At 42.8% G+C, this 27,945-nt stretch overlaps 3 protein-coding genes across 8 annotated transcripts in view; all 3 read left to right on the plus strand.

Annotated features, from left to right (window-relative positions):
* LOC118212540 (dematin-like) overlaps nt 1-4,052 on the plus strand; it is a 34,003-nt gene extending 29,951 nt beyond the window's left edge. For 3 of the 4 annotated variants that reach the window (XM_035390502.1, XM_035390498.1, XM_035390501.1), the window contains 2 exons: nt 592-672; nt 1,254-4,052. In XM_035390502.1, the coding sequence (XP_035246393.1) occupies nt 592-672; nt 1,254-1,367 (195 nt within the window). In that variant the 3' untranslated portion in view covers nt 1,368-4,052. The remainder of the gene's footprint in view (nt 1-591; nt 673-1,253) is intronic. The other variant, XM_035390499.1, reaches the window with a different exon arrangement.
* Nucleotides 4,053-5,547: 1,495 nt separating this feature from the next.
* On the plus strand, nt 5,548-15,627 carry LOC118212365 (indoleamine 2,3-dioxygenase 2-like). The gene is made up of 10 exons (XM_035390156.1): nt 5,548-6,153; nt 7,267-7,362; nt 7,976-8,095; nt 9,858-9,976; nt 10,328-10,342; nt 10,444-10,543; nt 11,487-11,604; nt 13,443-13,494; nt 13,933-14,081; nt 14,570-15,627. The coding sequence occupies exons 1-10, from the start codon at nt 6,004-6,006 to the stop codon at nt 14,929-14,931; spliced, it is 1,281 nt and encodes a 426-aa protein (XP_035246047.1). The 5' UTR covers nt 5,548-6,003; the 3' UTR covers nt 14,932-15,627.
* Nucleotides 15,628-20,898: 5,271 nt separating this feature from the next.
* The window catches only part of ppp3ccb (protein phosphatase 3, catalytic subunit, gamma isozyme, b), a 32,487-nt gene continuing 25,440 nt past the window's right edge, over nt 20,899-27,945 (plus strand). For 2 of the 3 annotated variants that reach the window (XM_035390865.1, XM_035390866.1), the window contains exon 1: nt 20,899-21,489. In XM_035390865.1, the coding sequence (XP_035246756.1) occupies nt 21,438-21,489 (52 nt within the window). In that variant the 5' untranslated portion in view covers nt 20,899-21,437. The remainder of the gene's footprint in view (nt 21,490-27,945) is intronic. The other variant, XM_035390864.1, reaches the window with a different exon arrangement.

Below are 27,945 nucleotides of genomic sequence, written 5' to 3' on the forward strand. Positions count from 1 at the left end.
CATGTCATACAGTAATGACTATTAGATTGACTAGGAAACACAAGCGCTTATGACGGCAGATTTGTTGATTTTCTTAGTGACAGCGGTCAGATTGACAGCTGTGGCACTTCTTTCTGCGGCGTTAATATGAAGATTGTGCATGCAGTTCATACAGAAGAAGTGTGAAGAACTGAAGATCCGTTGTTCACCTTACTCAAGATTTTAAAGCAGCCAAATTTGAAGTAGCGCCACCTTGAAATTTTTTACAGTATGTGAATGCATCAGCATACTCTCGTCAGGCCAAAATTTGCACTGTAAGTGATGTGTACCTGCATTTGGCCGTTAGTGTCTAATTAAGAAAAATTAGCAGCTCATTATAATTAGAGAGCTTGTTACTATATGGTTGGGTAAAAAAACCAGCATACACAGTGGGTGCCCAGGGCCAGGGTTGAGAAACACTGGGCTAACAGACATAGTTCAGATTGTGCTAATGTTGCATTAAGACGCCAGTTCTATTCAGGTAGGCAGTAATGCATTAGTCTGTGACTATTCAGTTTGCATTAACCGAGACGCAAGCTGCATTGATGTTGCTTCCGGTGTGTTCTTGTGCAGATCTACCCGTACGAGGCGCTCATCGTGACTCACAGGGGGCGGAGCAAACTCCCACCGGGAGTGGACCGCACCAGGCTGGAGGTACGAGGCCCAGGGGCCCGGTCCGTACTCTCTCACACAGTGCTGCTGTAGTGTGGCAGAAGCGCCCACTCAGTCTTGGCAGAGCTGAGAGAAACCGCGGCATTCGCTAGAGCGGGTCGTGTCTGCAGGCTGCTGCACTGGGCCTGTGAGGTCTCCGAGCTGCAGGGCTTTGCAGTCCGCTCCATAATGTTTGGGACAAAGACTTTTTTTTCTTTTTTTGATTTGGCTCTGTACTCCACAGTTTTCGATTTGCACTCGAAACAATTCACACACTGAACACACATTCAGAAACACCTGTGAAGCCATTTGTCCAAAACCGTATGGTGCTCTGAAATGGGGGACGATGTATAAAAAGTGCTGTAATTTCTACATGGTGTAGAAAAAATGTATTTAAAAAACACCCTTTAATAAAGGTGAGAATTTGCACTTTAACCACATGAATTTTTTGATTCCAGATCTTAATTTGTGGAGTACGGAGTCTAATCAAGAAAAAAATGTCTTTGTCCCAAACATTATGGAGAACTGTAACTCTTAAAGTGTTTGTTTTGATTCGCTCATCCCCCTTCCCTCTCTCCAATCAGAGGCACCTGGACCCGGAAGTGTTCCAGCAACTGTTCGGAATGTCAATTGTGGAGTTTGACCGGCTGTCGCTATGGAAACGGAACAACCTGAAGAAGAAGGTTTCGCTCTTTTGAAGGATCAGAGAGGAGCTTCCCTGAAACCACGAACCCAAAACAAATACATCCCTGGAAGAAAATAAAACCCCTTTCTTTTGAAAACCAGAGAAAAAAAAACAACAAATATATTTGAGCAGGATGATGAATCTCTGAATCGTAGAGATTATGCAAGTCCCTGAATATATTGTCTTTAAAAAAAGTCCTATTGATGTCCCACTCTTGATTCATATTTACAAACAAAGCGAGTACAGTTTACAGTGTAAAGGCCAGAGCCACTGCATCATGTCTCTCTTTCTCTTTGTCCCTCTGCATCAGCAAAATGTATAAAATATTACAAAAGGGCTGTACGTTATAGATCGCTTACACGCCCTGCGTGACTCTGTCCTCACGCAGGGCATGGTCGACCGCCGTCTCTCTGTCTCTAGTCGATGTGAACCTGTCTCGTGAGTGAAATGCACGGTTATCAGTTAGCAGTCTAACCCCCCCCCCCCCCCCCGAAACTAACGCACTTGTTTGGTCCGCAGTTAAACTTGTCGCAACGTTAAGCGCCGTTAGCAGAAAGACAGGCCGCGAACACCGCGCGCCTCCTGTGGAAAAATATCTATATCAGCGTCTCCGCTTCGTCACAGCATCAGCTACAGCAAATCCACGAAAACTGTGTACTTGTGTTTTGCGAAATAAATTTTAAAAAAATAAAGGAACTGAGAACAGTATTTTAACAACACCATCGCTTCACCCAGTTGGCAGAGAATATGTTTTGGTTTTTTTTTCCACAAAGGGAAACGGATGAACGAGTGCAGAATAATGTGTTCTAAGATGTAGGCCTATTTTCCTCATGCTTACTTTTGTAAAGCTCTGTCAGGTTTGCTGTCCAAATAGGAAACTGAGGTGCTCCAGCTGAGTGTAAACTCAAAGAGTATTTGACCTTTCCCTGACCTTCAGCAGAAGATAGATCCCTCTGAATGTTTATTTGCCCTTATGGCCAGCAGGTCAGGTGTATTGGTGCTCACTGTTAACGTCTGGCTGTCCCCACAAACACACGTTCAGGTCATTTATACTTAAGGGGCACATTATTTAGAATTTTAATATTTTCTTAACATTGAGAAATCCTCTCAAATCTGAGGTGCGTTCAAATTCAGCGAACAAGGCGAACGTTTGCAAACTATTTCAAACGGTAGCTTTGTGTTCGCCGCAAACGTCTGCAAACATAAGCAAACGGTCTGAAAAGGTAGTTTGCGGCGAACAAAAATGGACGCTGGACTGAGGGAAATGTATTCGCAGATGGGTATTTCAATTGAAGATGCCGGTAAGTGTGACTAGTTTTTTCAATAATGTTATTGCTAACGCTGGCCAATGTTATTATTGTTCGCTAGCTTTTCTTTTTTTTACCTTGTCTTTTTATGTTTAATGCAAACAATTTGGAACGTTCTTAAAAAGCCGTTCAAATTTAACCGTTCAAAGAAAACATGTTCGCCACGAACGTTCGCCTCTGTTCGCTGAATTTGAATGCACCTCCGCTCTTTCAGAGAGTGACTGCTGATGTCACTTCCTCAATGCAACAGAGGTGCGTTCGTATTTTTTACAGTCTCTGGTTCAAATGAACCGCTCATGTGAACCTGTAACGACCCGGTCTGGGTCAGACCGTAACAGGAAAAAAACGAAAAGGGAAGTGAATGAGAAATGGGTAATGATTCATGATGAGCAAGCAACTCCAGTCCCTAACTGCCTATCCAAAAAAGAAAAAAACAATCTAAAGCCTAGCTAATCTTCAAAAGGTTTACCGAGTTTGGGGCACCCCCCTGAGCTGGAACCTGAGTGGCCGGGCAGAGGAGGGGACCCCCAAAACGGCAGTGCCAACACAAACCCGAGAAAGACTGAATTTAAATGAAGAAACGCCCTCAGTCGCTTCCATAGCTTAAATATTTCTCTTCCACATACTTTAATATCATTCCAGTCATAACTGTTAATAACAGCAACATAATAATAATGTCGATAAAATAATTGTTCATAAATAAAATTACTTGATGGGAAGTGCATTGCATTACATGCCAGATACCTTTCTCCACCACAACAGACTAGACAGTTACAATAGTTGTGTGCTGCAAAGCTTATAGATAGACAGCATTACCTATGTGATTACCTATTTAAACAGGCTGTGGGCAGTTAGAAGCTGTAATGTCAGCTTCTGGCCTCCCCTCTCAATATCTATCAGAAGCATTGTGGGGACCTGAAGTACAAAACTTCCCTGCTGCCTGTACCTATATACATACTGTACCATAGCATTGTACAGGGCAGTGGGATAGTGCTGGATTCAAATGGTTTTGATCATTGGTGGGACTTTTGGGTTGAATACACTCTCCGCCATAGTTGCATCCTTATCCGGACATCCTGACCGACACCTGGATACCTGTGTCTGTGTTATCTGCCTCCGTCTCTTTGCTTAAAGGGTAGTCGGTGATGAGTGTTCCTCCCTGTGCTGTTCAGCCATGTTTGTTTTCATGGTCTCTTCTCACAATGTCCGCCAGGGCATTTCAAAGCTTCGTGCCTCATTGTGCGCGTGCGTATGTGTGTGTGCGTGTGTGTGGGTAACAACATAAAGCTTAGGCCGTACTGCATCTCTCAGCCATACTTTGGTGCTTCTGCTTTTTGTTTCTACATCACAATGTCTCCGGTGTAGGGGAAATAAAATCGAGGAAGACAAAATGAGTGGTTCGTTTCTTTATGTGCAGGTGTGTTTTGAAACTTTTTTGATCATTTTGACTTTTATTCCGTCTTATTTTTACACCAAAAAATATTTGATTGGTTTCCAGTCTTTCTGTGTGTCACATTTTGAACATCACACCACTACTAAGCTTAACAATTGATAAATGCAATCCTCTATTGTTATTTTAGTAGTAGTATTAGTAGTACTCGTTGTCGTAGTAGTAGTGTCCAATAAAATTTGTAAGGAACAGGCACAGGCTTCACTCTCTGCTGGGAAACAGAAAGCCCAAACAGACTGGCTAATAAACAGGGTTTCTATCCCAAAGCGGAATGGGAAACTCCTATTTCACAACTGCCAGAGAAGCTGCCTCATCTGACCTGCCGTGTCATGTGACTGCACTGTAGTTCCCTCAGTGATGGACATCCAACACACACAGCGCTAAGAAGGCAATTGATCCGTAAAAACGGAACAAATATATGAAAATGAAACCACAGACGGCGTGAACTCAATTTATTTTCCCTAGAATGGCACCATGTATGTTCGGTTTCCATCCATCCTGTTCATTATCTGAATAACCCTGTAGTGGGCAACAGTGAGTATGTATGGGATATTTTTAAAAAACCTGCACCGCTAGTTTCCTCTCTGAGAAGCATGTGGGAAGTCCGGTAAAGCCCTTTGCATGGAAGTGCAAACGCTCGAGTCAGCTCCCCAGTGTTTGTATTCGTTCACATTACAGTTACAGTCTTGTCATGAAAAAAAAGCTTGGACAACATCCTACAGCGAGTCACCCATGTACGAATATAGCCAGTGGAAACGTCGGTTTAAAAATTATATAAAGAAAGTTTCTATTCCTGGTTCAGGCTTGCAACTTGCACTCAATTGTAGGGCGTGTCAGTATGAATAAAACAAAATTTGAATGCTGTTGGTTGGTTAAATAAAAAAACAAATGTTAAAAGAAAGTAGAGCTAATTTTGTGTCCAAGTGGTTGTGTCCAAGCTGCTTGAATCGTATTGTTTAGGTATTAGCTATTATTCTGCAATGTGGTATGACGTTTTCCTCATTTTTGGGATTTTCGTCTCTTAAAATAACAAGAGATTAGAGGGTTACGTAAGTTAGTGCAGGAGTAGGCCTACGTTTAGCTATGAATTGAATGTTCAATATTTAAATTCATAGCCTAGGATTTTAGCCTTGTTGGTCCTGTGTTTACAATGAGTCCTCTCTTCCGTTTCCAACCCTGCCCACTCAGCCCCAGTTTTTCTATTTTATATCGGTTTTCTTTTCTTTCTTTTTTTAAATTTTTTTTTACGTTTTTACTTTTGTCTCCGATTTTCTATAGCTGTCGCCATCTAAGGAAAGCAATTACAGTATGGGAAGCCAATAGTTCCAAAACATCTTTAAAATATGTCTCCATTCTTTCTTTTTTTGCCTTATCAATTATAACTTAGGCATGCCGTCTACATTTCACTAAATTGAGGTGAAGAAAGCAATTACGAGTGTGCAAGACAAATATGAGACCTGGCCAATGTAGTTTATTGTGAATAATCTGACAGCTCGTTATCCAAGCGAAATAAATGAAATTATGTTAAGAACCATTCACAAATTAAAAAGCAAAATTATAAGATAAGCAGCTGCAGCTGGCCGTAGGCTCAGTAAAATAAAAATAAAAGGGTAAACGTGTTGGTGTCCCGTCAGTGGTTGAAAGAGGTGCGTAAATAGTAGGCTATTGCAATTTATTTATTTATTTTTGTTTTGGCGTATTGTGTCATTGCTAGACCGCACGGAGCTCCTGTAGGTCAGCAGAGCAAAAGGGAAACTGGAAAGCACAGTCTGGAGTTTATCAATCGATTCACGTGGGTATCACTTCCCACTGAGCCGCTTCGGGGATTCTGAAGCGAAGGGAGTGGCTGGAGGCGTGTCTTCAACGACTGGGTCAATACTGGTTTAAAAGTGATGCAGGAGCACCCTGTCATAAATCACAGAATACCCGGCGTAGGCCTAACCATGGATGACAGTTCCAGTGGCATCAGCATACGTGCGCCTGTTGATTTGAGCTCTTTCTGTGTGTCGGAGAAGTACGGGTTCCTCCTAACAGATCCTCTGGTAAGAAGTAATATGTTTAGATTATAATCCATCGATTTCTTAAAGTTGTTGAAAGCATACTTTTAACTGACTTTAAATAAGTTGTATTACAACTTGCTTTGTCTCTGGACTTTGTTTTCCACAAATGGTTTAGTTTTAGCTAGTAAGGTATGAAGTTTCATTCCAACCATAACTGGGAACATAAAATAGAATAGATTATCCTCAGTATCACTTTTAACAGATAAATTACCAACATAACCGACTGCAATAGAGCAAAGGGGAGCTGGTCGCAAGTACTTATAATAAGCACACATTGGTCTGTATAGTAGGTTAAGTTGAAAAAGCTTACCTGGGTGTTAAGAAACAAACAAAAGCAGCATTCTTCATCTATTTGGACGTTACCTTTCACTTCAAGGTAAGTTACGAAGTTGCTTGTGCGTCAATGTTTGCGCACGGTCTTTTCTAATTAATAAAGCCCCTAGCTTCATAATCTGAAGATGTGGCTGGTATTTAACATTACACCACATTACCATTGGAAAGGTGATTAACATTAGTATGAGCAAAAAAAAAAAAAAAAAGTCCATTCGCGCATTATAGGGCGTTTTCATTTCATTCAAAATTTTCCTCCCCTCTGTTACAATTATATCGACTAGTTTGTATGAATGTAACATCGGACTCCTTGTATTTGCCTTAAATTCTATCCGACTCGATTAAGTTATGAACGTAATTGAAGCGGATACTGACTACTGACATGTCAAAGCTGTTTGAAGTAAAATTTAATCGTCTTTGGCAACGAGTAAATGAGCAAAATACAAAAACTGTTACATTTATACACATTATAAACAGAAATATATACAGGGATAAATAAATAAATAAAAGTGAAAATAAATAAAAATAAATTGAGAAAAATATAATAAATAAATTCCGAAGACATTTATAGTTCAATATTAATTTCTAGATGTATTTACTAATATATTTTTAGATTGTTTATTCATTTTTGTACTAATTTCAAGAAATGTACTTTTCTTATTTTCTTATATATTTTTTCTGTTTTAACTGGTAAAATGGTGAAAGTTAAGGGACCGAACTTATAGAAAAAGACCTGAATTAAATACGACCACATCTCGCTTTCAGACCGATCTCCCAGAGTACTACCGGACATGGATGGATTTAGCGGGAAACCTCCCCCACCTTGTACAGACCCGTCAGCTCCAGGCCAGAGTGGCAGAGGTGAGGCGCCCTGAAGAGCATGCTGGTGGACCCTGATATTACTGGGTAATCCACTGGAGCTGACTTTCTCATTCCTCAGTGGCTGGATGGATCTTTGTTTGGCTGAAGGTATCTGGTGATTGTACCGGTCTTATTTGAGAGCTTTTTTTATTTTGAGAAATAACCGTGCTGCAAATGGGTAGCTCTGTCACCTCACGGCAAGAAGGTCCCGGGTTTGAGTCTTGGCCGGGGCCTAGTCTGTCTGGAGTTTGCATGTCCTCCCCGTTGCCGTCTGGGTTTCCTTCAGGTACGCTGATTTCCTCCCACAGTCCAAAAACGTGCAAGTTATGCTAACGGGAGACTCTAAATTGCCCCTAGTTATGTGTGTGTGAATGAATGGTGTATGTGCCCTGTGATTGACTTGATGTGACCTGTCCAGGGTATTTTCCTGCCTGTCGCCCAATGCATGCTGGGATAGGCTCCAACCCCTCCACCCCAAGAACCCCTGCCTCCCCAGGACAATGACTAGGATATAAATGGGTTAGACAATGGATGGATCCATCCATCCATCTTTGTAAGTATGCAAGATGCAAAATAAATAAAACAATACTGTATCACCCCCCTCTCATTACAGATGCCTCTACTGAGCACCAGCTACCTCAGGGGCCACAGGGAGCTGCGGCTGGCACGCATGGCACTGGGCTTCATCACCATGGGATACGTGTGGCAGGAGGGCGGGCACCAACCAGCGAAGGTGAGCAGCAGCGTGGAGTCCATCGTCTGTCACTCACACGGGATGTGGCGTACGCCCGCATTCTCCGCTTGGGACAGTCCTATCAACACGGGTCCTTATCTTTGACTCACGAATCATTATCTTTGACTCAGCCACAATCCATTCTGTCCCTTCCCAGGAGGAGACGAGCCGAATCATGCACTTAATGTCTCCTTTTAAAGTTAAGCACCAAAGCACGTGTGAAAGGAAGAATTGTTTGCATACCTGATAGCGCTGACCTTGGGTGCCAGAGGCACACAAACGCAAATAAGAAAATGAAGCTCCTCGACACTGCATATTTCGCTAGTTGGCGGCTATTGACTATTGATGACTCAAGACTCTGTTGAAGGACAAAAATGTCCGAAACTCAAGTCAACTATAATAAAAAAAAGTCGCCTACTTGCAATATATGTGGCGTTTTGTTTTTTTCTTTAAAAAAGAAATCGGACAGCAGTCATGGTTAATTAGTAGCGGTCATAGAAAGAACTGCTGTGAGAGAACTATAGTACCATACACTGTATTTATACCCTCAAATTCGACGTTTGAATCCCTGTTCTTTTAAAACAAATACGAGGGAGTCTTCCAGACTATTTGTTTTCAAAAGAAAGTCGTTTATAACACGAGCTAATCAAAGCGATAGGCCGGTTCATGTCATCTGCACTAAGACCACTAAAGCATGCTCTTCCACATAACTGTTTAACTTAACATCCTATTATACAATTATAATAGCGTTACATGAAGTTACGTTGAAAAATACAATTACTAGCTGCTGTAGGTAGTGTCCTATCTATCTATCTTATCTATTCAAACCGGTTCCATTCACATTGAAATTGAAATACAACAGGGAGGCTCCCCCCCCTTCCCCCCCGGGGCCCAGCGGAAACTTCCCAAACGCAGAATACACAAAAATGTCTGTTTCCCAACAGTAGTAACCTACAAAAAAGCATGGTCTGTGTAGAAAGGGCTTCGGTGTATCGTATCCCGAATTCAGTACTCTGCTGGACATTTTACAATAGAACTTTTCTAATCTTTCCGTATAAAAATATTTTGCTAACGTTAGCTATTCTGAACCATCACGGAAAATAGCTAACTATCTAGTTGATTTGTTACCAAACTGGGTGATTCAATGCAAAATTATTTATTGCGTTATTGGGAAGTTCTGCAACCACGAAAAAGATTTAATTGTTTCAGTGGAATATGGAATATTCAGCTGTCTTTTGGTTTTTGAACGTCGATCTTGGTTTTCTTAGGACTATTTGGGAGAAACAAGCTGTGGTTTGGTATCTTTCATTCATTTCTTTTGTGACTAACTTGCCGATGTCTGTGAGCTTCATTGTTTTTTAAGGCAGTTGAACCTTGCCTTTAGATTAGACATGAATATTTGTTGTAACTTTTCTTATCTTAATCTGGTTGTACGTTTTGATAAAAGATGACCCAACGGGTTGCTCTGCCTATTAATAAATTCAGTGATCTGACAATTGATATCTTTGATAATAATGACCAAATTAAATAAAATAAATATATTTTACAAATTGTATATGTGAGGTAGCTAGCTGTTGATTTCCTTGTGTTCGGCATTCAGAGTGCCGAACATTCAGGCGTTCTAGCTGTTGAAACTGCTAGATTCATAAAATAAACAGGTTTTACTCAATCGTCGCTTCGTCGACAGCCGTGCGAGCGTGTTTTGCATGTGCTTTTATTCGTAATGACGCACATATCTGCTTTGTGATTTGACTTGCAACAGGTCCTGCCTAAAGCGCTAGCTGTACCATTCTGCACGGTCTCCAAGATGCTGGGGCTCCCGCCCATCCTGGTTTATGCCGACTGTGTGCTGGCCAACTGGAGGCTGAGGGACCCCGACAGGTGCGATTCGCTCGCCCGTCTGCCAAATGCACCTTTGCTTTATTGCTTTATCTGCATGATGTGAATAACTTTGCGTTCTGATAACATAACATATCATAACATAACAGGACATAACTTAATGATGAGAACATGCCCTTCAGCCAAACAATGCTTGCCATTTCCCTAACTAAATTTGGATAAACACGTTCTAGGTGCTGGTTTCCTTGAATTAATATGATGTGGAAAAAGAAACGGAGTTAAGGAAAGCGTGTAACTCACCGCAGACTGTTTGTGTTTGTGCTTCTTCTGTCTTCGTGTTCCCCGGCTGGTCACCTGCGGAATTCTTCACCTTTGACCTCTATGACTTGCCAGGCCCTTGGAAATTGAGTAAGTGCCACTGCGTCTTCCCCCGGGGCGTTAATTTGCTGCTGCGCCAGAACGTTGTGTTTCGAGGCTCAGCTGTGTCACCTGTGCGTGTTGACTTGCAGGAACGTTGACACGCTCTTCACGGTTCCAGGGGGGGAAAGCAGCAGGAGCTTCTTCCTGGTCTCCCTGCTGGTGGAGCAGTCGGCTTGCACAGGACTGCAGGTATGAATGCAAAATAAATTAAATAGAAAATGGCGGTCAGTTACATTACATTTATAAGGCAGACGCTTTTATCCGAAGTGACGTACTAAGTACATACCTAAGGTCATTGGAACTACTACAAAACCCAGGTCCGATAAGGTACAATACTCATTTTGTAACAGTTATTCATAGCCATGAACACATTAAGTCCAGTTCACACAGTAAACATTTCTCTGTGACCTAACCTATGCTTAGTCAACTAGGAGGCATGACAAGCTACAACATCAAGATAATAATACAAAGTACAATATAAGTGCTGGATGGAGGTACATGTGTAACATGAAAGTGGCGCTGCAGGTACATGTGTAATGTAAGGAAAAAAGGACGTCTCTCGAATGTGATGAAAATGTACAAAGTTTATTTCCAATACCGGCAGTGACAAAGCGCACAAATGACACCTTGGATTCAGCAGAGTCAGACTGAACCACAAACCTTTCCAGAGGCTGCTTCTTGTTTGTTTTCAAAGCTTTGATCAGGAGTGTTGAATACACATACTAAGAAGGATATAGTTAGTTTTGTAACGCCTATCAATTAGGCTGTAGTGTATTGGCCGTCCTGTTGTGATTGAATTAGCATGTCTGTTGACTTGGATGGTTCCCAATCTTTCACTCCCGGTCGCTATTCTACCATTGTACCAACTGTATTGTGATAATGATAAGATCAAGGGAATGTGTGGCCAGCAGACATATTGGCATCAGAGACAGATTTCTTACAGTAACATGAAAGAGGGGGATTTAAGTGATAAAAATGATCCCAGATTGGGAGTGCCCCGCAGAGTGGTGATAGTTAGTTAGTCCCGGTATAGTCTGAACAGGTGAGTCTTCAGACCACGGCGGGAGGGCAGTTAGGGCAGCGTGGGCGATGGTCCCTCTCGCTGACGCAGGGCGTGCTTTTATTCTTTCAGGGAGTTGCCACGGTAATGAACTCCATGCTGACGGGTGACATTGCTGCGATGCTGGAGGCCCTCGCCGTGGTGAGGGACTCTATCGGGAGAATGACGGAGGTGTTCAAGCTTATGCACAGTAGGTTGCCGTCAGAACCTCCCAGGCCGTGAGGCTCAACTCCAGCTCTGCTGTGTGCCATTTCCACTGACCCGCCTCAGCTGTATGGGAGCTGTGCGTTACACACATAATACATTACATTACATTACATTACAGGAATTTAGCAGACGCTCTTATCTATAGCGACTTACAGAACATTTTACATTGCATCCATTCATACCGCTGGATATATACTGAAGCAATACAGGTTAAGTACCTTGCTCAACGGCAGTGTCCTGCCTGGGAATCGAACCAGTGATCTTTACTTTACAAGACCAGCTCCTATATTCAGTTATAGGAGTCAGTTATATTCAGCATTTACAATGTAAGAGAACACAAGTACATCCATCAGAGTTACTTCAGCCACAGTCCCAGAACAGCAAGTGTATGTGCAACAACATTATAGCACTTAGTGTAAGTGTATTTATGCCAACCCAGAGATATAATACAAATATGAATAATACAGACAATGCACGTCAAATACATAGTAATACATCCATCCATCCATTCATTATCATCCATTATCTATACCTGCTTATCCTGGGCAGGGTCGCAGGTGGTGCTGGAGCCTATCCCAGCATGCATTGGACGAGAGGCATGAATACACCCTGGACAGGCCACCAATCTATCGCAGGGAACGCACACCATTCACTCACACACTCATACCTATGGACAATTTAGAGTAGGGATGTATCCAAATACCCGAAGTTGCTCATTATTATTCAGATTCGGGGGAAAAAAAGTCAGCTCCATGTCGAGTTCTCATAGACTCTATCAAACATTACTCGGGCAGAGAGAGAGAGTATCTGGAACTCCGGCACATAGCAGCTGCCTCGTGACGGCGAACCATCATAAATCTAGCTGGCATTCAAAACCTGTTTCAGAGGGTCTTAGAAAGACGTTATGTCTACACTGCGCGACCACACCATTTAAAAGGCAAGACAGTGCTAGGGAGATGAATTTGATTGACATATGGTTTCATGCGGTTTTATTAAATAATGTAATGACAAAAAATGTATGGTATACATGGTATAAACTAATTGTATGGTATAAAACGAGAAGGAACCATTTTTTCTTGATAGAATCATTGTTTTCATAGAATTAACGACCAGAGGTTTTTGCTTAACAATGGTGCAAATAGAAATACCAACCAGAGTTTCTACATATGGTCCAAATAGAACTACCAACCAGAGTTTTGCTTGACAACGGTAAAATAATATGCCCAAACAACCGCGGAAGAATATTTCACTTTCAGCTGATTAAATCTATAAAAATCAATAAATATAAAAGTAACCATATATAGTCATTGTTGGTAACCCATTGTATAAGTGGCTGTCCCGTTATTGGAATATAATGCAGGCCTACTTCGGGGCTGGTTAAGGGACCCTCGGCTTCGCCTCGACCGCATCACCACCCCGTTGTGCATGTAAGGAATAAACCACGACGGGCTGTCCCATTATTGGAAAACCCTCTGAAACGGGTTTTGAATGCCAGCTAGCTTTATTATAGTGCAACGTCCAGGGGCTGTTCCGGCAGGCTGCGCCGGCAGCTCCCAGAATGCACGACGAGCGGACTTTTGTAAATAGTTTGTGTGGGTTTGAGAGTATTTCAATGGTCCCAATACACCAGACAAGATCAGTAAAGTGTATAAATACACTAAATACACTGTAGGAGAGGACGAGGAGTACTGCAGAACGTACAGTCCGAGAGGAGAGGGCAGTGGGAGGAATGTGTCACTGGACCCCTTGGAACGTGCGTTGGACATTTGGGTCCTGAGTCTGGAATATCCTGACAAATTTTCCCCTTTTGTTTTCCTCCAGAGTACGTTGACCCCACGCTGTTTCACAACAGTGTGCGAACCTTCTTCATGGGGTGAGTCCGTGATGATTGTTATTATTAAGCTTTGTTTATCAACGTGACCACATGCAAAATGTTGTTCTTGGTCTGGATATTTACTGATTTAATTTATATTTTTATATTACATGGATCATTGCAAAACGGCATTGCATTGCTTTTTTTGTTACTCATCTAAAACATTGCGATATGCATTGGGGGGTTGGGGGGCGTGAGGGTTTGTTACGGCTGTGGAGGAGAGGATTGTGATTGTTTTGGAGGAGGAGATTGTGATTGTTGTGGAGGTGGGATTTGTGATTGTTGTGGAGAAGGGGATTGTCACTCCTGTGGAGGAGGGGATTGTGAGTGCTGGGGAGGGCCCTGTTTGATCTGACCCAGCTGTGGAGGGGTGTTGGATCTGACCCAGCTGTGGAGGGGGCTTTTGGATCTGACCCTGCTGTGTGGGTGTGGTGGCAGGTGGAAAAATAACCCCGCCCTGCCGGATGGTCTGTGGTACGAGGGGGTCGGGGAACAGCCCCTGCGACTCACAGGGTGCAGTGCGGGACAAAGCTCCTCCATTCAATGCTTCGACCTGCTGCTGGGGGTACAGTACAGTGATGACACCGGTAAGCACACCCCCCCTCAACCCCCTTGTCCCTACTTCCCTATCACCCTGTGTGGCACAACAAACTTGGCATGAGTCAGTCAGTAAATTAACCCAAGCAATGTTCATGACATGACATGAACATTGTTATCTTTTAAAAATCACACACACTAAAAGTGGAAATTTGACACAATGATTATTTTAAATATTTGTGTTATTATTACTATTTGTAATAATGATGAGAATTCTTAATTGTTATAATAATAATAATAATAATGATCATCATCATCATGTCAAATGTTGCTATCGTTATAGTTATTATAATAATTATTGATACTAATATAGTACTAATATCAAATTATTGTTGTTGTTGTTGTAGTGGTTGTATTGCTAATACAGTAGTTTTATTGGTTGTTGTCGTTGATTGAAATGAGCATTACAGGGATTCTATGGTTGCATCAGTGGTGGCCGATCTTTAACCCCCCCTCACCCCCCCGCCCCCTTCACCAGGCCGCTCTTTCATGAAGACGATGCGCGCCTACATGCCCCCGCCTCATCGGCAGCTGCTGGAGACGCTGTCCGGCTGGCCCTCGCTCCGCCAGCTCGTCCTCTCCGACCCCGCCTCCGGCCCCGAGCTTCGGCGAGCCTACAATTCGTGCGTGCTGGCGCTGGTGGACCTGCGCTGCTTTCACCTCAACACCGTGGCCCGCTACGTCGCCGTCCCGTCCAGCCGGGCCAGACTCGGCGGCTGCCCCTTCGCAGGGGGGGGCCTGGCCCTGCAGGGGGACCGGGGGTCAGGGGGCACCAACGCCCTGCTCTTCCTAAAAGGGATCCGGGACGACACCAAAAGAGCCCTCATAACCGACCAATGAGGCGCGCTCCTCTCTCGTACCGCACTTTTGCGGGCGCGTCTCCGTCTCCACGGCGGCCGTGCCCGTACCGGGTGGCCATTTTGTTTCGGGATTCTCTGGTGCGGATAATTATGAATGCAAGCACATTTCACTATGTGCAGACCATAAAGAGAAAGGGAATAATATATGTAACATGTAAACTGCCGACCTAAGTATTTATCTCAGCTCTGAGCTGCTGTAATGTTATTATTCTATTATGTTATTGTTAATTTTATTACCATATACGATGTCATGAAACAACACTATTTCTCCCTCTCTATTGTGACCCATTTCCCCTTTCTGCCCCCCATACTCTCTCTTACTTCTCTTTCTGCTTTGTCACACCGTTCTCACTCTCACACTTTATGAGTTGGTGCTGATGGTAGATGTTTGTGGTTAATGGTACATGCCTGCCATAGCTCTGCCAGTATCGCAGTGAGGCGGGTACGTGCAGCAGTGGGTACGTGTGTTGGCAGGGCCTTCGCCGGGTGCTGACACACGCAACCTTTCCGAGAGGGCCAGTGCACATTAAGGCTCACGGACTCCTCCTGTGTCCTCACCACACAAACATGTTGTAGCTGTTAACCTGTGTGTCTTCGACAATGTAATAAACGTTCACAAATGTAATAAATGTCCACAAATGTAATGCATTTCCATAAATGTAATGAAGATCAAAAATGTTATAAAGGTCACAAAATGCAATTAAGGTAACACAAACCTTTTTTATGGAGAGACCAAGGCAGTGAACCCAAGAAAAAACAAAAACAGCCGAGCCAGATAAATTCACATAGGTCTTTTCTGAGCTACTGTATAATAATGTAATTACAGCAAAAAAACAAGACAGGACCAGACAAAAACACAGTTGACAAGGCAGGTCAAAGGTCCACAAGAGACCAGCAGGAGAAAAAAACTAAAGCATAGAGCAAGCGAAGAGGCAGGAAACACCAGGGCTTCTGTTCTGACACTAACAGAGTGCAAGCGCTATGCTAATGACACGGGCCACTATTGCAGTGAATTAACTCATTAACACAGAACCATAGACCGTATGAAAATAGAACACAACCAGAAAACAGAGTGGCTGGGCGCCCTCTTGTGACGGCTGATAGACACTGTGACAGAGTTACAATTAAAGTCTGTTACTTTAACTCATTTACAACTATGAAAAGTTGTTCTAGTACATCGGTCGGAGCTTTTTAACTTCATACCCATGACCTCTATAACAAGGTCACCTCTCTAATATGGACACGATTTCTCGTCGCTTCACTGTCTGTATTAGAGAGTTCTGCTGTATTGTGAAATGAGAGCAGATCGACTTGGGGGGGGTGGGTGGGGTAAATGTTACATTTGTGACCTCTACACCCCTCAAATGTGCTTCTTCCATCGGTTATTTTCGGGGTGCCGTCTGTATACGGTCATCCGGATCCCTGCCTGTGAAGAAACCGTTTCTCTGTTTTCTGTCTGGGAATCTCACACCATGAGATGCTGAAAAGGCCTTACCGTTCCTGTCACTGCGATGCGTGTCCCTCTCAGCGCCGCGTCCGACCTGCCACTGGCGGACACGCCCTCTCCTCGGAGCCACAGGACTCGCCGCACTTCCCTGGCGGGACGGGAGGAATGCACGCCATTTGCTGCAAATTTTAAGGACAGATATTTTTTTACTAATTTCTTTAAAGGCAAGGAATGGGTTAGCCCCCAGTTACATTGGGGAGCTTTTAACCACCTAAAGGACATATTGAGCCTCATTCACAAAAACATGTGTAAGATCACATTTGATTGTAAACTGTGTATAAGAACGTTTCCAAGTACGTTTCGGCATTCATAATTTTTTTTTTCCTCATCCGTATTTGTTCAAGGCTTATTTTACAAAAGGCCCGCTGTAATTTTCCACTTACAGTTTGCATTCTTTATGCGCAAATGTATTTTTTCTCCACATGCACAAGACATGAGATAAAGGCCACAGCCAAGGGCTGATGCATAAGATTAATAGTTAGAAAACAGAGGACTGAAGATAGGAAACACGCGTTAATACGGCTGCCACATTCTGTTAGAGCTCAGGGGGTGGGTTTTCAGGCAAAATATTCAATTTGCCAAAGTAAGAAATCACGGAGCCCCAGATAGAATAAAGTTCACTTCATGAAACGATTATTGCGTGCTATATCTTCTCTGGTTTCAGAGAAAGCATCAAATTCCTGAGCCAGAGTGACGGCTTTGCTGGGCTGGGTGATTGCCAGACTAGAAGGAATCTCCTTCGTGCCAGCAAAGAAGCGAAGGCAGTGCTATCCTTTTGTTTATTTCCCAGGGGTGGAACACCTTCTGGAATGCCAAAAATTGCAGTAAGTCTGTGCCAGAGCCTGTGCAGACACAGTTCTGTCAGTTGGTAGATGTTTCCAGATAAAGGTGGCAGATGATTCCACCATTGTTTGCCGCACCACAAGGTCAGGGCACATGCTCAGTCTAGTTCAAGGCCGGTCGGCAGCCTGACATCACCTTTACCACCATTGTCGCTTCAGTATGATTTGAATGAGTCTGGCTCAGCGTGTCTGGGCGGTTTTTCACATTTCTAAATCTGGAGAGACACCTTTATGCAATGCATTGGCCATTTAACACACTGAGTACATGTAATCATATCTAAAACAGGACATCATATAAATCTGTGTTGGTCATATCAAGCAATTTGGTACAATATAAATTAAAAACAATCATGTAGTGACATATAAAACCAGATTTTTTTATTTAAATGATGCTTAAATGATTAAAATGATTTAAATGATTTAAATGATGATTTGTAGCCAGACCTCTTGTGCCACTTTTATTGTCTGCTTATTTTGATGATTTATTTCCAGAGTGGCATAGAGGTCCAAGCATCACATGCCCACAAGAATAAGTAACTCACAGCCACAGAGCAACCAGTAGCGCAGACAATGGGCACCACAAGGGAAAGAAAAGACACACAGTATTATATCCTTCAACACACAACCAGTGCTAAAAGAAATTAACAGAAATATAGACACATCACACTGGATGATGTAGAGCTAACGAATAGCCTATAACTAGGGCCTGGATGTAATAATGATCCATTATCTTGATGCAAAACCCTCAGTTTTTGGGTGAGTTTAAATAGGCTTAGGCTCATTGGGTTACTGATTCATAATCACACATGCTGTGTACACACTCGCTGTCATTCCTGGATAGTGAGAGACACGTCTCTCCCCCAGTCACCAGCAGCACTCTGGCTGCGCAGTGTTGCTTGCAGGGTGTGAACAGTCGTAGGCTCACAGGAAAGCAGGTCAGAGCATGACTGAAGCATTGTGGGAGTCTTGCCTTTGATCCCTTATGCTGGTGCCCTGAGAGACGCCTGCAGTGGGGAGAACTTCCCGCTCCTTCCTGTGACCCTGCTTGCACTATTGCTCTGGTGTCAGTGATTTCAGCTGCTCACACATTCATACTGCTGTGGTTCAGCTCAGCCATCCCCAAATGACTAAACTGACTCAATTTAAAATAAAAATGTATTTATTTATTCATTTAAAATTTGGCATCTCCAGTCCCACCCGACTTCAGAATGTCCTATTTGCAAACCATGTACCAAGTGTGCTCATATACACCCCCTACTGCTGGCTCGGGAGAGTGAAGACAACTCATGGTTCCCCACCGACACACACAATGTCAGCCAGCTCCTTCTTCTCGCACTGCGGCCACAGGCTACTCTTGCGCAGAGCAAGGGTGTAGGAGACCCTATCTTGCATGTGTGAAGAGAGCAAGCCGCGGGCACCCGGACTTCCAAAAGGGGGTCGCTCGAGCAATGAACACTGCTATTCCCGCTGACTGAATCCCTCCCATACATCCCCTGGGTGATGCAAAGCCAGTTGTGTGTCCCTGCAAGGTTACCGGCCACAGTCTGCACTGCTGCACCGTTAAACTCCCTCCCAAATAGACATGAATGCAAACTTTATTTATTTATCGTGGACAATGCAAATCCAGTACAGATCAATACATTGGCTTTGTTTTTTGTTTTTTTGTTTTTTTTGTAAAGGCACCAACGTGTTTTTGAAGATAATGTGTATATCTCTATGGTTGTCTGTCATGATATTTCAGACAAATGCCCAACATTCTGAGCTCTTAACCCCAAACAGGCTTCATATGTCTAATTTCTGGTTTGTTACATGTTAAATGGAAAACCACATTACCACACATGCACTGATTATATCCTTGTAGGCACAGCTTCAAGTTGATGCAGTTTAAAATTTTTATGTTTGAAAACTACTTTTCCCACAAATGTGGGCAATGGTGTTTTTCTGAGATATAAACTTGAGTAAAGGCTTTGGGGAACAGTGTTTTAACTACACTGGCCTTATCCTTTATTCGGGCAGATATAACACATTTTAAATGTACTTAATTACATAGTATTGCATTTGGTTCACCCTTGCATTAGAGTAGTCTACACAATGCCATACATAGGCCTATAATGAAAGATTAACATTAATTAATTAACATTTTGAAACATTAAAATGATCTGAGCAGAAGACATTTCCCTTTAAAGTTTGGTTAAACCATGGGTGCAGCAGGTTTAACTTAAACCTCAGTTAAAGTGACCTCTACTGGCAGTTAGGTGATTTCAACTAGACACAGCCACAACTAGGTTTAGGCTAAAACGCAGGTGCCCATTAAACTTCAGGTTCTGAAGATGCAGCAATTGGGTTTTTTGCAAGACCAAGTGCAACTGCAGCTAATGACAGAGCAACACCTCCACACGGTTTCTAGTCACAGCTGATTTGTAACCCCTGTCCCTGGTTAGGCTTTAAAACTTCTAAACATTGTTTAAGAGTCAGTTACAATCATCATAACAAACACATATTAAGGTATACGCGAGTAAAACAGGTGAGTGAATTTATAATAATTTACAGATTAGTCAATCTACTATGTTTTACAATAATTTACATGGGGTGCAATGATTACAAAACAGATCATGTTAAGCCAGTGTTTCACCTTAGTAAAAACTTTTCTCTGTTTGAGCTTTTAATTCACTTGGTAGGGCATTCTATAAATGTGTGCCCTTAACTGAAAAGGAAGACTAATGTAAAGTTGTTTTAAGTTTTGCCACTCTGCAGTTGCCATTCGCCGAATCTCAATAGCTGGTTATTGAATTAGTACTTTTTTTTCTTTCTTTGTTTTGTTTTATTTTTTAACACAAATTGGCAGAGTATAGCTGTGGCTGTATTATTCACACGTTTAAGAATCAGTTTGATCAAGGGAAATTTGATAAAGCTGTCAAAAAATGAGCAACATGTATTTTTTTTCAAAATTATGCAGCAATGCAACTGATTGTAATTAATTTCTTTTGGAGCAATATATACATTAAAAAAGTATATACTTTTTGAGATCTTTACTTGGATGGCAGTGGGTTGTGAATTTTTACATGTTACTTTAATTAACACGAATAAAATAAATGAATGGATTGCAGAGACCTGACAAAGCCCTTTTTTTCAGTACACATCCAGTACTGATTTTAATACACTTGGCATTGTCTTTTTGTAAAGGACCTCATTTGTTTTTGAAGATAACGTGTATCTCTACGTTCGTTCGTCATAATAATGCCCAACATTCTGAATTCAGAAGCCCGAACAGGCTTCAGCGGGTTAATTTCTGGTTTGTTACGTTTCGCTGCTTACATTGAAAATCACATTACCCTACATACACATATTATATCCTTGTTGGCACGGCTTCTAGTTGATGTACTTTAAAATTGCAGACAGCGAGACTCAATTTGCTGTCTGTAAACCACATTTCCCACAAATGTGAGCAATGGCATTTTTCTAAGGCATACGCTCGAGTAAAGGCTTTCGGGAACAATAGTGTTTTAACTCTCTTGCACACAAGGGCCACAAAGCCAGTGCCGCGCTTAAATAATACTACATTACCCACAATCCAGTGCATTTTTAGCTTCAATGCCGCCATGTTGTAGGAAATCGGTTTGTGGTGGATTGGAGTTTAATCCGAGTGAAGACGGAGAGGGGCTGGAAGATTGAACTGTAAAACCCGTACCAAATAGGCCTAGAAACAATGAAATAGATAAAAAACGATTGACATTTTTTTTAAACTAGACGGAGCGACGTAACCTATTTGACTTGAAAATCTAGGGGAACACGGTTGCGTTTTTTCATTTATGCATCTACATTTTTATGTTTGCTAGTTTAGATTAATTCGGTCAGAAATTGACAGCAACTGGAGAGCTACCGAAGGACATAGAAGGCATTCGAGAAAGGAAAGCGTCCCCCTTACCCCTTCCCCTCTCTGCTTTCACCTCGCAAGCAGCCTGGGAGAAGAAACCCCGTTTAAGGTGCTACTGGTTTAACGTTAGATTTCGGGGCAAAAGAATTCAGGTCGCTTGCTCGCTAGCTAATTTATCGTGCACTGAGGAATTGGCTAGCTAACGGTAGCTGGCCACATAGCTGTATTTTTCGCACATTTCCTGACGTGAGACGAAGTGAAACATGTCAGTGAAGGAGCAGAACAAGCAGTCCACCACCGAACGGCCAATTAAAGGTAAGATTAATTCAGACATCCAGCGATCGGTCTAGTCTAAGTAGCTATATGTATAATGTTTAAACTGGCTGAGTAGCTAATTATCTGGCCTTTTTAAGCAGGGCGGGTTTTCTTCTCAGCTGTTACGCTAGCTAACAACTCCTTTAGACTAGGTATCATACCTGCGTCCGATATTTTACTTAGCTAGCTAGATTGAAGACGAGCTACCTAAGGTCGGTAGCTAGCTACCTGGACTAAATATTATACGCAAGTTCTATTTAAATAATGGTTCGTCAAATTCAGCCGTGGAATATACTAGACTAGATAATTTTGCAGCTGTAATGAAGTTCTCACATTTGACAGCTAGCTAACGCTAATCGCACTGTGATTAGCTAGCTCGATGGCTCTGGCCATTTGCGTATGTCTGGATGGCGATGGTTGTGAGTTATAGCTTCAACCATCGCCAGCTCATTTCATTGCATTTTGAACACTTGCGATTATTCATCGATTTCACAACAGGCTTTCCACTAGCTAAGGTTAGGTTTTAAAAAATTGCACATTTTGCGGAAGGTTCGGTCACGCAGATTGTAGACCGAGGGGAGGGGGGGGGGCTAGTTAGCGTGTTGCGATGTGTCGACACCAGGCGGGTTTCAACCATATTCATGCATGTGTTCTTACAAGTTTTTGGTCTAAAGTAAAGGCTGTATTGTTTTAAACTCAATGCTGTTATAGTTATGGGCAAAGCCAACATCATGAATCACACAGAGCTCCATAACCTTGCAGCTCACAATTGGTCGCGAATACTTCGTAGAGTTAATCAAGTTTAACGCAATGCAAACACCTGCATGTCGCATTTACACCACTGGTTACGTTTGGATTTCCAGACTGCAAAAGCCAAACGTAATTTCACGAGTTACTGCGCTAAAGCTGGAAATTTCATTTCAGCGATGCAAACCTGAAGCCTTTCCACACATTGAAGAATTAGTGCACGTTTATGTCGGAGTTGGAATTTCTCTTAGGGCTCTGGCCCAGGGTGGGGTAGTTCAATGCAAATGTGTGCATTTTTACAGGAAACCTAAATATAATCGTTTGTTATTGCGGAGAGATCTCACTGGCCGATTCTAAAGTTATTTGTAAGACGAGCTTGTTTATGCTTTTAATTGAAATTTAGCAGCTAGGGCTGTATTCAACATAGTTTCTATTCAACATAGTTTTTGCGTTCGCTCGTTGAAGCTGTGCTTTTCATTGCAGCTTGGTTTTCGCATGGCGGGCATTACTTGCAGTGCCGAGGTGTGCCGTGAACAAAAAAACTCAACCCCATGGGCAGTTAAACTTCAGAAACCTGCTTGAGCACCAGTTGCATTTTCTGAACGCCTGGAGAAAGTATTGTATATGCGACACATAAACATTTATTCCGTAATTTATGTCGCCTCTATATTCTGTGTGTATATGCATGTGTGGCTTCACATATCTAGTCTTTTGGTTAAGTGCCATTTCATGATATAATACAGTAGTTTGAACGTTGTAGGTGGGTCTTTGGCAGGTTGTGAAGGATGAATAGATGAACTATTCGAAAAGGCAGTGCTTTTCCTCTGGTTTTGACCTCAACCGTACAGTCAATGCCCTTGTGGTATCAACACACAAATGTGTGTAAAAGAGATTGAACTGGACCAGGGGTAGTATCTGGGTATAGTCTTACTGAAGAATAAACATTTGGTTTCAGAGGCCTCTATCATGACCCATAGGGTTTGGTGACTGAGGGCATGCATTGGTGACTCCATTCCTCTCTTGGGGGGCACCCTGCCACCATTGGATTGGTGGCTCCTCTGTGCCATGGCTGAAGCCGAGAGGTCCTTGCCAGACAGCTGTGCACGAGCGGGGACTCCGATTGGCTGCCGCGCAGCCTGTCCGAAAAGGTGGAAGTGGACTCCCTGCGTTGATTGACGGCTGTCCGCGTATATCGCTCTATGTTTACCCAGGGTGCAGTTTGGCTTCGATGGCTCCTGGTTCGATCCTGGGGGGCGTGGGTTAGAATCCCTGCAGTGCAGATATTTCCTGCAGATGAGTAAAAAAAAAAAAGAAAAAATACAAACAAAAAAAAACATGCTGTGTGTGGAGGCAGGGTGTGAAAAGAAATGTCCCATATTTCTCTTCAGAAGAGAGATTGAGAGAGCAAAAAAGAGATGGGGGGGGGGGCATATAAATCCTATCTGGAGCTTTGGGAGTCCCTGTAGGGCTTGAGCAACTTAAAGGGCCTTGTAAAATGTGCACGCGCTCACACACACACCGACACACACACTCGCACACGTCCTCAGTGCACACGTGAGCACACTAGGCACGTGCATTCTCAGTGTATCTGATGGAGGGTGTGGTCCTTGGCTCCAAATGCTTAGCGCCTAGCAGCAGGAGCCTTTGGGAACCTCCGAACTATATGTTTTACAGCAGGCATACAAAAAGTGGGCAGGGTGGAGGTTTGTCTGTGATTTACAACAGTAATATATATTGTAATATCAGGTCAGTCTTGGTGATTTCTCATCTTTTGAAGGAATAACTTGGTCTGTAAACATGCCACTCGGTCCCCTTTTTGCAGTTATTTATCGGCCCCCAGAACCAAATCCATTATTCTTATCGGAGTTTGCGGACTCTCTCACCTTGGTCGTGTTTAAGTACGATAAGATACGATACTCCTGCTTGGTGAATGTAACATTCACGTCGACAATGCTTCTTATTCATACGCTGTGGAGTTTTTAAAACCCTGTTGAGTCTTGTAGTTTTTGTACAACATGTTTTAGGGCCTACTCATTCTCACGGTCACGCTCTTGATCTGGTTCTAACTCGTGGTCTTAAAGGAGTTTAGTAAAATAATTCCCGAGTTTTGTTTAGCACCACTGTTTGTATAATTAATCCTTTGTCTTATTTACATTGTCATAATCTAGTGTTGCATGTGAGAATTTATTAAGATTAAGAAGAAGCCTTAGATTACAGTAAAATTCTGACATCATAACTGCCATTGAGCTGACTGACACTGTTATGCATATGAACTCCTCAGCCTATTCTCTGGATGATTCATTCCAATGGAATTTCTTAAATAAGTGTTTTACACTGTTTGCAATGATATTCTTGCAATCATGAATAGATCTCTTGCCTCTGGTACTGTTCTATCCTTTTTCAAAATTGCTGTGGTTCAGTCCCTGCTCAAGAAAACTAACCTAGACTGTCATATCCGTAGCAACCATAGACCAATTTCCCAACTTCCTTTTCTGGCTGAAGTTCTTGAGAAAATTTCTTTTACTCCGCTGCTTATTTTTCTGAACAAAAATAGCCTTTTTCAACAATTTTAGTAAAGTTTTTGCTCAAACCACAGCACAGAAACGGCCCTGGTTTTAGTAGTAAACAACTTACTAATAAAAGTTGATAACAGTCGATCTTCTATTCTGGTTCTAAGATGTTACTGCAGCTTTTGACGGCATTGATCATGTAATCTTAATGGAAAGATTAAGAACCAGGGTTGGTCTTGAAGACAGTGTACTGGGTTGGTTCAATTCCCAATCCTCTGGTAGACAGTTCTACGTGGCAATTGGAGAATGTGTGTCCTCTGTTACTCCTATTACCTGTGGTGTCCCCCAGGGAGCTATTTTGGGCCAATTTTGCTCTCAATTTGTATGCTGCCCCTAGGCAACATTATTTCCAAACAAGATATCTCCTTTCATTGCTATGCAGATGATACACAATTGAATTTGCCTGCAAAATCAGGTGATACAAATAAAGTATCTGCTCTATAATTGTCTCATACATATGAACTACTGGATGTGCCAGAATTTCTTCCAAATATGTTCTGATGAACCTGAAGTTCTGATACTGGGCCCTAAGCATTAGTCACATGTGATTTACGCAGGGCTGGACACTTTAATCCCAAATGTTAGGCCTAAATCTGAAGTTAAAAAACCTTGGTGTTATTTTCAGTGTTAATCTGGCTTTTGATAAACAAAATTAAAATGCCCAGTCTAGTTGTTATTGTCCAGACTGGACTATTGCGATGTTATCTATTCATGTCTAAATGGCTGCACTATCTCTCCTGCAACTGGTACAGAACGCTGCTGCCAGGCTGTTAACGAGAACAGGAAAGAGGACGTGTATTATTGGCGTCATTACACTGGCTGCCAGTTACTTTTAGACTAGATTTTAAGGTTTTGTTAACAACTTTTAAAGCATTGTGTGGGCAAGTCCTTGAGTACCTCTCAAAATGACTGATTTCTTATATGCCAAATCAAGTTCTGCACTTATCACATAAAGGCCTTCTTTTTAAACCTGAAACCAATGAAAAAACTGTCCCTCAAAATATACCAGACAACATCAAAGCTGCTGAGACATTATCTACTTTAAAGTCCCTTTTAAAAACTCATTAAAAAAACCTAACTTTCTTTTAACTCCTGTTCTTAACTGTGTGCCTTAACGGTTCTTTCATTAACAGGCTTGTGTTTTATTAACTGACTCATTTCTTGTATATTTTTATTTGTGTTCTGTTGTTACTTTGTTTTTCTGAACATTAAGTAAGAAAAGCACTATGTAAAGTTTTCATTATTATTATTATTATTATTATTATTATTATTAGGCAATATCACACACTGAGAACACTCTGGGAGCAAGACCAAGGGGTCCCTTCAATCAAAGCACAAAGCAAAAGGCCGTAACATTACCTTCAAAGCCAGCAGCCACTTCAAGGTCCATTACCACAAAGTTGCAGCTTTAAATGTCTTACTACTATTTTTGGGGTCCATGGCTTTTTGGGTTTGGGTTTCACGCTGGCCTTTATCTTCAAGGTGAATCCCTAAACTGGGGAACCCCCCCCCCCCCGCCCCCCCCCCCCTTCCCCCGTCTCTCCCCTTTCCAAACCAGTTCTCCCGCATACCGTCTCTGGCACACGGGCAAGGCAAGCCTCTGCACGTTGCCTTCGCTCGCAAGAAGTCGCCTTTGTTTGTAAAAAGTCGTTCTCGCATTTTTATAGAGCGCGTTTTAAGAGTCTCTGCACGGCAGTGACTCTGGAGGTAAAATGAGCTGCTCTTACTTGCGAGGCGAAAGGAGAGAGAAACCCCTCTCCTTTCTTCCGGAACTCTCCGGCCCGCTTTGCTCCGCCCCGGCCCGGATTCTGGCAAACGGCCGGCGCGGCGCACGCTCGGGTTTCCTTACCATACCGCCATGTCGCGGAGAGCGTCGCCACGCCAAGGAAACCGGGACGAGCCTCCCGGCACTCTGAAATACTTATTTGCATGTCTGTCCTTTTAATTAAAAAAAATAAATAAATAAATATCCACTTTCATTATTTCCCTTCAATATTCATGGAGTGCGGCTCTAGGAGCCCGTAATGTCAGACGATTTATTGATGTTATGAGTTTACCTACCTGAAAGAGCTTGTTGGGACAGAAGTGCTCCATTAATTCAAGTAGTAATACTGGGAGGCATACAACAGTGGAATATTAATAAGAGAATTATTTTAAGGGCAGAAGCCTCTATGTGGTCTGTTTGATGGTGTTTGTCTGTGTTTTTGTCTGTGTGCCTGTCTGTGTGTGTGTGTGTGTGTGTGTGCGTGCATGTGCTTGTGTGTCTGTGTGTGTGTTTGTCTGTGTCTGTGTGCGTATCTGTGTGTGTGTGTGTGTGTGTTTGTCTGTGTCTGTGTGTGTGTGTCTGTGTGTGTGTGTGTGTGTGTGTCTGTGTCTGTGTGTGTGTCTGTGTCCGTATTTGTGTGTGTATGTGTATGTGAGACTGAGTGTTGTGGGGTGAGGGGGGTTGGGGTGCTGTCAGCCAGATTGTCTGGCCTTCACACCCAGTGTCAGCTGGGTTGGGACATCCCGAAGCCAGTATCGCTTTCATCCTGAAGTGCAGATCTCTGGCACGGCCGTACGACTGTACAACGTGCACATGTGTGTCTGTGTGTGTGTGTGTGTGTGTGTGTGTGTGCGCATGTGTGTGTGCGTCTGTCTGTGTTTTGTGTTTCTGTGAACGTGAGTGTGTGCATGTGAATGTGCATGTGTCTATGTGAGTGAGTGTGTGTGTGTCTGTGTGAGTGAGTGTGTGTGTGTCTGTGTGTGTGTGTGTTCGGGTGAAGGGCACGGGTACTGGACGTCCACTGTGATTTGGCACACGCTGTTAGGGTTGTGGGGCAGTGAGAGGAGGAGCTCTCCTGAAAGTCCAGGGATACTTAAGACATTTGGAAAGGGGGCAAAGTTGGGGGGTGTGTGTCCCCCCCCCCACCGTCCTTGATGTCTGACTGCTAACCGCTAACCTAAATACCGGCTGAAGATCACATCTGTCTAAATGTGCAGAATCCCAGACACTGCCCAGGCATACCGCGCCAAGCCCTGCCAAGCAAATAAAGAATATCAGACGCTACGTGTGCGAGCTGCAAATTCAATTCCCCTCAATTCAGTTTTTATTTGTGTCGTGCTTTTTTTTTTTTTTTTTTAACAGAGGCACTGTCAC

The sequence above is a fragment of the Anguilla anguilla genome, chromosome 14 (assembly GCF_013347855.1).
Source record: "Anguilla anguilla isolate fAngAng1 chromosome 14, fAngAng1.pri, whole genome shotgun sequence".
Taxonomy (NCBI): domain Eukaryota; kingdom Metazoa; phylum Chordata; class Actinopteri; order Anguilliformes; family Anguillidae; genus Anguilla; species Anguilla anguilla.